The 12,150-nt window shown below is 41.7% G+C and overlaps 1 protein-coding gene across 2 annotated transcripts in view; it reads right to left on the reverse strand.

Moving 5' to 3' along the window:
• ARHGAP26 (Rho GTPase activating protein 26) overlaps nt 1–12,150 on the reverse strand; it is a 488,708-nt gene that overhangs the window by 120,612 nt on the left and 355,946 nt on the right. For both annotated transcript variants that reach the window (XM_038739982.1, XM_038739983.1), the window contains exon 18: nt 5,681–5,840. In XM_038739982.1, coding sequence (XP_038595910.1) covers nt 5,681–5,840 — 160 coding nt within the window. The remainder of the gene's footprint in view (nt 1–5,680; nt 5,841–12,150) is intronic.

The raw sequence follows: 12,150 nt of genomic DNA on the forward strand, positions 1-12,150 counted from the left end.
GTTGATAGACTCATTCCTTGCCCAAAACAAATTCCGTTAACCTTTCCCCACCAGGACTAACCTCTGAATATTCTCTGGGCACTCTGTTTCTCTACATCCTTTTCAAAAAATAGAACCTGAAGGAAATGTCAGAGGCTCCCAAAGATGGTCATTATTTACAATTTTAATAATAATAATAATTTATTATTATTATGCTACTTGTTGAGCACTTATTATATGCCAAGCACTGTTCTAGTGGTGGGATAAATGCAAGTCAATCAGGTTGGACACAGTCCCCATCCCACATGGGGCTCACACTCTTCATCCCCATTTTACAGATGAGGTAACTGAGGCTCAGAGAGATTAAGTGACTTGCCCAAGGTCACACAGCAGACACGGGGCAGAGTGGGGTTAGAACTCAGGTCTTTCTGACTCCCGTCTATCCACTGAGTCAAAAGATCACACTCTGAGAATTGTAAGAGTACCTCCCTGTTCTCCACTATTGACAAAATCCTAGTAAGTGTCCTTCTGGACCAAATACTGAATAATACTGTTAACCATTTCCTCTGAGAACAGCCATGTGGTTTCAGACCACAGCACGGCACAGCTGCCATATGCTGAGCAGCAGATTAGATATGAAGACAGTCATTCAAGAGTGGCTATATGGGGATAACTGTGGCCTCAAGAAGAATGCAGGGAACTGTGAACTGTTTTACAGCCTCTGGAAAGTGTTTTGGACTAATGACGAGTCTAAATAAAACCAAGGTAGTGCATCAACCTGCATCAGGGAGGCCTCACATGTAACTTTAAGCTTTAATCAGCAACACAGAACTGAAAGCCACCAGTGGAAGTTACCGTTCAATATCGTAACAGATAAACAGATATCAGATAAACAAGAAAGTAGAAACTGAATCAAGAAGAACAGTATATTCTTCTGTCAGATTTGAGGGTATTGGGCTTCAGACCAAACTCAAATTCTAGAGTTTAGTGTTGTCCAACCTCCTAAGAAATTATGAGACTGGGACTCATCACAAACTCCAGATTCAGCTCTTTAGAATGCTTCCATCAGTCTCACCAAGAGGTTCTATGCAACTCAAGTGGGAAGGTGTGACCACAAACAACTAAGTCCACCTACTAACTTCAAACTCTAACCACATCAATAAAACTTCACTGTTGGAATATGTGAGGAGACGGAGGACAATGGGATACCCTAACAACTGTTATACAGAGAACTGAAACGGTGCTTCAAAATGCAAGGAGTAAAAAGGAAACACATTAAAACAGTAGTACATGACAGCCTTGGACAACTGTGGCATCACAGTTAAAATCTGAGAGATAACAAGGACAGACAAAACAAATTAAATTAGTGAAGTCATGAAAGGAACCGAAGTTTCAAGAAACCAAAGCAGTGCCAGGAACTGTAAAGAGCGAATAGGTCAAAGTGTGGTTGGTAGTATCCATTGGCCTTTTCAACAACTTTTGCACCCATACATTAACTTTACTGCCTGTGGCATCACCTTTGAATATGTAGGATAAAGGCGTGGGTTGGGGGAAAGGGGTGTATACCCATACGGTGTATATCCATACCAACCTACACTCAGAAAACTCTCTGCACAATCAAAGGTTTTAATCAGTAACATGGAACCTAAAGCTGTCCCCAAAGCCTGCTACTTGGAAAATTCACCGAGTAACAGTGCCCTACAGAACAAAGAAGTAGAAAACAGAATCTAAAGGCCAGTTCGGCTTTCAGTAGTCTGTGAAACAGAGCCAGGTAATGCCTGGACTTCAGGCTTCAAACTTGGCTGATGGGCTATGAGATGATGTGGAGTTCACCTTTCTATAAAAATCAGTGGTATTTGAGCACTTACTGTGTGCAGAGCACTGTGCTATGCACTTGGGAGAGTAAAATATGACAGTGTAGTACACTATAACAGAATAGTACAGTATGACTAGAGTAGTACAGTACAGAGTAGTGCAGCATGACAGGAGTGACAAGCAAGACAAAGCAGTACTGTATGACTAAAGTTTGATGGTAGTACAGTAAGATAATATTCATTCATTAAATCGTATTTATTGAGCACCTACGGTGTGGAAGACACTATACTAAGCGCTTGGGAGAGTACAATATAACAACAGACACATTCCCTGTCCACAGCAAGCTCACAGTCCAGAGGATAGTGCAGTACGACAGAATCGTGCAGTATAACAGGGTAGTACAGGATGACAGCTTAGTACAGTACAACAGCGTACTACAGTATGGGAGAGTAGTACAGTACGGCAGATTAGTACAGTATGCAACAGAGTAGTACAGTGTGGCAGAGTGTATACGGCTAAATTATATGGCTTTGACCTTTTCCTGAACACATATCTTTCACTTGGAGAAGCTTCACCATTATCATCAGTATTTACTGAATCCCTTACTGTGTACTAAGCAAAGCAGCATGGCATAGTGGAGATAGCAGAGGCCTGGCAGTCAGAAGGTCATGGGTTCTAATTCTGACTCTGCCACTTGCCTGCTGTGTGACCCTGAGCAAGTTACTTCACTTCTCTGGGCCTCAGTTACCTCAACTGTAAAATGCGATCCCTATGTGGGACAGGGACTGTGTCCAACTTGTTTGGCTTATATTCATTCATTCAATCGTATTTATTGAGCGCTTACTGTGTGCAGAGCACAGTACTAAGTGCTTGGGAAGTACAAGTCGGCAACATATAGAGACAGTCCCTACCCAACAATGGGCACAGTCCCTGTTCCACATGGGCTCATAGTCCTAATCCCCTGTTACAAATCTGGCAGCTGAGGCACAGAGAAGTTAAGTGATTTGCCCAAGGTCACACACCAGACAAGTGGGGGAGCTTGGATTAGAACTCAGGTCCTTCTGACACCCAGGCCTGTGCTCTATTCATTAGGCCATGCTGCTTCTCAATCATGACTGAAATCTTCCTGAAATATACTATTACTTAGTAAGAAAATACTAAAATAACTGCATATTCAGATACATTAAATACCTTACATAATCACATTACCTAGCTCTTGCAGGGAGCATGACTGAATATACAATTTCCTGTGGTTTTTTTAAAGTTGGCTAAAAGTTCACTTCTTTCATCTCACATTGTTACAAATTAATAATTTACATTTCACAATTCATTTCAAAGGCCATATTGGGTTTTCTGGCCATTTTAAAAAGGGATTTCAACATAAACACGATATCTTTATGTTAGAGAAAGAGTGATAGAAATGTTTTTGTTAATTAAATTTATGGATGTTTTGCATGTAGAAGTAAAAGATTTGATCATTTTGCAAAACGTATTTATGTACTGATTGTAATCTTATAAAATTACATGACAATCATAATTACTGTGTCCTTACCATTCTAATCTTTTTTGTTAAATGATCACAGCATTGTCAGACTGCTCTTCCTAGTGTTTTTTAATAGATTATAGCTCCTAGTTAATCTTGCAAATATCACTGCCACTCACTCAGTTATGAAAGGAAACAGGTTGAATTGCTATATACCTAACTGTTGTAAAGGAAAAAAAAATTAAAGGCTTGAAAAAAAAGTGATTAAATTTATTATATCCACCTCAGCGCTTAATACAGCACCTGGCACATAGTAAATACTTAACAAATACCATCATCATCATCACTACTTCACTAGTGTTACCTGTGAAACATACTTAACATCAAATGTCAGCACGAGATTCCCAGAGAGATCATGAAACAGTCAACTCACTAGCACTGAAGCAATGCTTTCAACCAACAGTCTCAAAGCAGCATGGCCTAATGGAAAGAGCCCAGGCCTGGGATTCAGAGGACTTGGTTCTGACCTCAGGTACGCCATTTGTCTGTTATGTGACCTTGGGCAAGTCCCTTCATTTCTCTGTGCCTCAGTTACCTCATTTGCAAAATGGGGACTTAAAACTTGTTCCTACTTAGACTGTGAGCCCCACGTGGGACCTGATGATCTTGTAGCTACCCCAGCGCTTAGTACGGTGCTTGGCATAAAGTAAGCACTTAAATACCTAGACTAGTAAGAGGGAGACCAGGTATTGAATCCCCATTTTGCATATGAGGAAACAGGCACAGAGAGGTTAAGTGATGTGCCCAGGGTCACACAGCAGGAATACAGCAGAGACGGAATTAGAACTCAGGTCCTCCAACACCCAGTCCCGTGCTCTTTCCACTAGACCAGGCCGCTTCAGGCTGCTTCCCTACCAACTTCGGGGGTGACTGCAAACCTGACCCAAACCTTGGCCTACCCTCAGATTTCCAATTAGCCTATCTTATCCCTTTGGTCCAAATGGTACGAGGTCAGGCTCACTTGGGTTGGATACAGGCGGAGGTGTTGGTTGGCCACGTGAGAGGAAATTTGTTTCTAAGTCTCAGAGTTCAGTTTCCATAGCCTTCTCCCATCTTCCCCATCTCCTCCTGAGCTCTTTATTCCACAGGCTTGTGCCAATCCTCTCACTCCTACTTCCCAGGCCCCGTCTGGGGAGATGAATTACAGTGCTTCTCTGCTGCCATGCCACGTGTCGCATGAGGTTGGTGTGCTCGGCTAGCCTGGCCAAGTGCGGGTCTGTGCGTGTAGAATCCGCTGAGCCATCAATGAAAGGAAATGCATGTGGGTTCGCTGGAAAAGGAGAGGCTCAGTAGGGGATTTGTACTGATCCTCAGGCACTGTCTGTCTGGAGCTGTGTGTGGATGTGCCAGAGCCTGCAAATAAAGTGGATCGTCTTCATTTGAAAGTCTACAGGCTGGATGGCTAGCGCTATTCCCTGATAAACAGGACTCAGTAAAAGAGCCTGTGGAATTGTGTACTTTGGATAGTTAGAACATATGGCTTTTGAAAAAAATGGTCTAGAAAGATGCTGGACGGGTATAAAGAACAGTGACATTTCTAGCTAACTAGTATGCTTCTGTAGCAAAATGTCAAATGGTGAGGTAAAGCTGCGTTTCTAATTATAGACTATTGTGGGTTGATCCTCTAGAGACAGACACAAGGTTTGGACCTGAATTTCAAACTCCTCAGCTTGCAGCACTGGGCCCCAACCGATATATGCATTCTCAATTCGAGACCACGAGAAGAAAGTGAAATCTTGTAAAAAGTGAACTAAATCACAAACTACCAGTTTCTCTGCTCAATTTGCAGACATTAACAGGTTGGGCATTCTAGAGACTAAGTTTCCTTCTATGGGTCAAGCTCAGCCTCAAGGACCAGATACATACATAATATATTCATTGATTTATTTTATATTAATATTTTATATTAATTGATATGTAGTGCTGGTGGAGAGAATACATCAATATGTAAGTGCTACCGGTGGCTGAATAAGATAGAGGTGGGATTCTAGTAGGGCCTTTGACTTTGGGAGAAGGGAGATCTGTTGATTTGGGAAGAGAGTTCCAGGCCAGGAGAACAACAAGAGCAAGAGTACTGAGGTGGGAGGGTTGAGAGTGAGGTACAGGTAGGAGGTGAGCTTGGGAGATACAAACAGAATGAGCTGGAGAGTAGCAGTGAAACTGAACACATTGATTTTCAATCCCAGATCCCAGACATTTTTCTTTTTAGTGGAGGAGAAGCTAATTTCTGACTTTCAGAAGACGATGAATCACCGACAGACCCCTGAGAGATTGAACCACATGCCAATTCCACCTGAAGTCAATTTTCTAACGGAAATGAAGTCACACAGAGACTCTGGTTACCTTGTCGTGGTTTTCGATCAGGATCTCAATGACAATATTCTGGAACTTGATATCCATGATGGCTGCCACTGTTTCTTCTTGTGGTCGTAGCAGTGTGGGGCCAAACACCACACCCAAGTTGGCCACAGTCATTAAATTCTGCTTATGGTTATTAGCAACGCTAGGAGGAAAGCAAAAGAAAAATACCGATGAGAGCAATAATGCCCAGGAGGGAAACTCCCCGTCTATGCCTTCCCCAATCTTGATTGGCATGAAGATGATAGCCGGGTTTGCATGAGGACACTTGAACTGCAATCCAGTGCCTAGCTGTTGTATGATGAATATGATTTTGGCCTTCACGAGTTTAAAGGGTGGGATCTCCATTGTTCCATCTGATGTTAATCATTAAGACTTTAAATTTGTCCCCAAAATATAACTCTGGACTTTTGGGCAGTTTTCCCTCCTTCTCTGTGAGAACACGTGACCACTTCTGGAGATTGTTTTTTCTGTAGTTTAAGTTCCTGGATTTCATACACATGACTGCCTTCGCCTAAGATCGACAGCATTTTGTCCACTGCAAAATGCAAATGCAGCTGATGGAATTTTTGGGGGGAAAACACACAAACTACATATTCAAGTATACAAAGAATAAATAAAAAAAGTTACAGTGGGTGATTATTATGGGAAAGTTGAAGGTTTAGAAACAGGAGTCAGGAAATACATAATTTTAGGTTCCCACAGCACATAAGCTCCACCACACTGCACACATGGTTTAAATTAAGCTATACATGTAACTGCATAAACAGTAATAAAAGTGAACTACTGTAAATACATATGGTGTGGTGGCATTAATATCACCACATATCTTCCAAGTTTGACACATTCACATTCAGAGTCAGCAGGATCGTACTCTGAGGGATACACATTTTCTGGATAGATGGCCCTTGTTTCTGTCACCCAAAACAGCTACACAAACATTCATCTGCATCCCAAACTGTGCATCAGGCAAAAGGTCTATAAAACTCTCAATTGTTCATGTGCTGGCATTGCCTGTTAAATGTATAAACACCCTATTTGGCCAACAAAGGAAGGTTCTGAGCTCAAGTCATTTGGTATAGAGTTGGGAAAATACCAAAGATTGCCCCAAAGGCCCTGAAGAGATGGAAGAAGGAGGCCTTTCATTACGACAGTACTTTACAATCTCAAATCAGGGAAATCTGAGATGAACAGCAGGCACTCTGCCCACTTGCTTGGCACCCAGAATTATCTTTACCAGGCATTTGTCCCAGGGTTCTAAATTCCCATTAGCGAAGCATTTCACCACCCAGTAAAGCTTAGTGCCATCTGCAAATCTGAAGAGCTCATTGTGCACTCCCTCTTCCAGATCATTTATGAAAACGTTAAATGAAACCAGACCTAGCATCAGTCCCTGGGGCTCCCCATTATTTACACTTTTCCAGGAAGTGGAGTAGCTTCCGTATGAAGAGAGATTGAAAAGATTAGGGATCTTCAGTCTGAAAAGACCAAGGCTGACAGAGGATATGTTGAAGGGCAAACACAGAATTCTTGTTCCCCAAACTATCAGAAGTAGTAATAATAATAATAATGGCATTTGTTAAGCGATTACTATGTGCCAAGCACTGTTCTAAACACTGGGGGGATACAAGGTAATCAGGTTGCCCCACATGAGACTTACAGCCTTAATCCCCATTTTACAGATGAGGTAACAGGCTCAGAGAAGTTAGGTGACTTGCCCAAAGTCACACAGCTGACAAGTGGTGGAGCCAGGAATAGAACCCATGACCTGTGACTCTCAAGCCTATGCTCTTTCCACTGTGCCATGCAGCTTCTCTTGGAAGGAAACATTAACAGATTTGAAAAGAGTTTCAATGAACACTTGGCATTTAGGTTCATATTGGTTATTAGAGGGAAAAGTTTGGGCTATCAGGAGGTACCTCCCTAACCGTGGGTTGGAGGTCATAGAGGGCAATTTAGCCCATTGTTCCTCAACATTCTTTTGGCCCATTATAGATGAGCCTACCAGCTTGGATTACCGATTGGCCCAGTTTAGTAAGGTGTTTCTTAAGTTCTCATAAAGGCACAGACAGCAGGTGTGCTAGCCTTGCTTTCCTTAGTTGGGATGGGGTGTTAAGTAAATGCCTAAGGATCGCAGGAAGTTAGAATACACCCAATTAAGTTCTAGATTTTGATTTATGTCTAGTCGCTCTAATTACTTGCTTAGCACTTTTGTGTACACTTGTTGAAGTTGGAGATGCACTGCTAGACTTATATCATTTGGGCTCTAATCTATTTTGCTTCTTCGTCTTTTCTTCCTTTCAAAAAATCTCATCATCTACAGTTATAGACATATGTCTTGTCCTCTAATTACCCTCTATGCTTAGAACACTATTTAGCATACAAAAGGCCCTTGAGAAAGGCTAAGATACAGATGATCAAATATTCAAAATATCTGTATCTAATGTATGGGTCTGTGATTTTTGTGGATTTGAAATAAGGACCTCAGCAAATCAGAGGCACATTCTAAAAGCTGCTTGTTACATATGCAAAATCATTCAGATGGTACTACATTAGCACAAGTCAGTGAAAGTTCTCTCATACAAAATGAAATATAGTGGAGCCTCTAGGGATGTTAGTGGATTTTAGCTATGCGGGTTTAGAACTCCACCATAGTGTATGCCAAAATTTTGCTTCTGTTATCAACAGATGTCAAATTCTTCAAAAAACAGAAGCCCTCTGAAACAGGTAGAATCATGGATATTTCCAACCTCAGAGCCAATTACGTGACATTTCTAAAAAAAAATAAGGTTAAAACCACACTTATTTGATTGTCAGAAACCCCAATAAATCAAGGAACAGGCAAGAGTCCTCCTACAAGTGATATGAAATAGCAGCAGCTCATGGAGCTAATCCATCAGAGATATTTATTGAGTGCTTACTGTGTGCAGAGCAATCAATCAATGATATTTACTGAGCACTTACTCTGTGCAGAGCACTGAACTAAGTGTCTGAGAGAGTACAATACAACAGAGTTGGTAGACACATTCCTTGGTCCAATGAGCTTTCAGTTTAGAGGATTGTTCCAAGTGGAGTACAATCCAATAGAACTGGTAAATATGGACCCTGGCCTCAAGAAACTTAGAATCTAATATGGGAGATGGATGTTAAAATTCATTACAGATAGGGAAAGTGGCAGAGAATCAGGATACTGTTGCCAGCATGGTACAGTAGATAGAGCATGGGCCTGGGAGTCAGAAGGTCTTGAGTTCTAATCCTGCTCTGCCACTTGTCTGCTGTGTGACCTTGGGCAAATCACTTCATTATGCCTCAGTTACCTCATCTGTAAAATCGGGATTGAGACTGTTGAGCACTATGTGGGGCATGGACTTTGTCCAAACTGATTTGTTGGCAACCATTCCAGCACTTAGTACAGTGCCTGCCAAATAGTAAGTGCTTAGCAAATACCATCATTATTATTATCATCAATAACAGTCTTCCCATAATGTACTGATTTCAATCCATTTTCAATTAACTAAGATACAACCTACAAAGCTGCTTCCCTTTTCTCAACCACTATATCTCTGCTTCTCTTCAATATCAAATGCTCAGTTCTCTTCAGAGTCCAAGTCTTAACTAGAAGAGAATGCTTGAACCCCCACCCCCACCCCCAAGAATAATCAAACTCTCTAACTCAAGTAGCCTTTGAAACCAATTAATGTAGTATTCGTTAGGCGCTTACTATGTGCCAAGCACTGTTTTAAGTCCTGGAGTAGATACAAGTTAATCATGTCGGGCAAAATCTCAGTCCCCCATGGGGCTAACAGTCGAAGTAGAGGTAAGAACAGGGACTAAATCCTCATTTTATAGATGAGGAAACTGAGGCACAGAAGTTAAATGATTTGCCCAAGGTCGCACAGCAGACAAGTGGCAGAGCTGGGATTAGAACCCAGGTCCTCTGGCTCCAGGTCTGTGCTCTACCCACTGGACCACAGTGCTCCTCTTACCCTACCCTTACCCTACTACTATTAGCCATCATTTATTGAACCATTACTTTCTATTTTCTCCTCCTTACTCTTCCCATTTTATCTCATTTGTGCATGCAAAACAGTATAGTGTTAGACAGGACCACCAACCTCCACTTTTCTTCCCTCTGCTTTTCATCACCTCAAATTACTCAATCCCACGACTTTTCCCAGATGCCAAACATGACACAAAATCTTTCTCCCAAATGGTATTGATAGGTTTCTTTGCCTGTCAATTGTTGAGGAATGGATTTCAATCAATCTATAGTATCTATTGAGCACTTACTGCATGCAGAGCACTATACTACGCCTCTTGGGAGAGCACAATACAATCGATATTTGAAAAACGGTAGCTCCCCCTGTAACTGGTTGGTTTCAATGAATGATACTCTGATTTTCTCACACAGCTGACCAAAAACATTTGTTTTAAAGATATAGTAACAGGAGTTCAGCAACTTTGAAAACAGATGAATTTAAAGTTACCCACATAATTAATTTCACTTAATGATCCTTTTTATTTGACTAAACCTGGATTTTTTTTAAAAAACAACACATTGCTCTGTTATGGAGCCCCAAAAAGAAAACTTGCTCCCTTGATTAAAAATATCATTATCACTTGGTACGACGATGCAATTAATTTCTGTGTTGCTTACTGCTGGGCAACATTATATAGGTATGTTAATGATCCCAGCCTGAATTATTAATGACTTGAGAGGCACACACAATCCAACACGAGTCAAAATCTTGATGTTGTAGTGTGTTGGTTATTTGTAATGGTCTGACAGAATCTGCAGATGTGTCAGAGTCAGACATAGCACAGCCAAACTAAGCAGGGTCCAAGTCGGCTGTAGGATGCTTCTTATTAACGAGGTCTTTAAAGTGCATTAAGCCTGCATTCTGTGCCGATAACTGAGCAGCTCCAGGCTTCCTCCTACAACTCAGCATGTCATGTTGAGTCTTGACTCCTCATGCTCTGTGCACAGAAGCTTCTTGTGCTTGCCACATTCCAACCAGGGTGCTTTTGATTCTTGTCTTTCACATTCCAATTTTTCCACATGTATTTTTTCCCTTTAGTTTCCCAGATGATACCCTTCTCTACCAGCTGTCCTGGAAAATCATCCCACCAATTACTTTGAAGCTTTCAAGTTGTGTTTTAAAATTGTGAGCCCCTCAAGGGTCAGGGACTGTGTCTAATTCCCACCTGGGTATTCTTTCCCAGTGCTTAGTTCAGTGCTCTGCACACAGTAAGGGCTCAATAAATGCTATTGCCCTGACTACAACTGCTACTACTAACTACTGAGGGCCTTCCCCTTTACAGATATCCAGACATTGAGTGTTGGACTGTATTTTAAGGGCTAACTGTTGAGCTCTTTCTGTGTTATTAAAATCACTGTGGTTCTGCTTTTCTATATAGATGCTCTTGATATTTTTTATATTTGTTAAGCATTTACTATGTTCCAGGCACTGTACTAAGCTCTGGGGTAAATACAAGCTAATCAGGTTGAACACAGTCCATGCCCCATATGGGGCTCACAGTCTTAATGTCCATTTAACAGATGAAGTAACTGAGGCCCAGAGACACTAAATGACTTGCCCAAGGTCACACAACACACAAGTGGCAAGGCAGATATTAGAACCCAGGGGCTGTGGACTCCCAGGCCCATGCTCTATCTACTAGGTCACCCTGCTTCTCTAGACTGTAAGTTTGTTGTGAGCAGGGAATGTGTCTGTTTATTGCTGTACTTTTCCAAGGACTAAATACTGTACTCTGCATACAGTAAGCGCTCAATAAATATGATTGGGGGAATACTATTTTGGAAGAGACCCTTATGTCCTATGATCTGCATTTCATCAAGGATATAGAAGGAGGACTTTGAGTATGAAAGTGGAGTACAGACATTTTTAGATGGTGAGCACCTTCAAGAGATGGGGCCTCTGTATAATTTCCAACTGCGTATTCTGTCCCATCACTTAGTACAACGCCCTGCATACAGCAAGTGTTTAATAAATACTACTATTTTTACTACCCCAGATTACCATTATACTACTATACATACATCTAAATTCATTGTGGTTTGACGCCTGGGGTACCCATGAATCACACAACCCAGGAGAGCAGCCGTTACTGTTCAACCCCTTGACAATCCAATATGCATGATACCACAATAGATAAAGAAGATACAGTCTCTCCACCAATAGCTAAACTTTGGGGATTAAGAAATCTTGCACCAATTTTTAAAAGACCAGATACATTTGTAAACATGACTGAGGGCAACCCTGCGGGAGAAGGGAGTTTAAAGATGTGACTACCATCTCTACGCTGATGACACCCAGATCTACATCTCTGCCCCTGCTCTCTCCCCCTCTCTCCAGGCTCGCATCTCCTCCTGCCTTCAGGGCATCTCCATCTGGATGTCTGCCCGCCACCTAAAACTCAACATGTCCAAGACT

Source organism: Tachyglossus aculeatus, chromosome X1, assembly GCF_015852505.1.
Source record: "Tachyglossus aculeatus isolate mTacAcu1 chromosome X1, mTacAcu1.pri, whole genome shotgun sequence".
Classification (NCBI taxonomy): domain Eukaryota; kingdom Metazoa; phylum Chordata; class Mammalia; order Monotremata; family Tachyglossidae; genus Tachyglossus; species Tachyglossus aculeatus.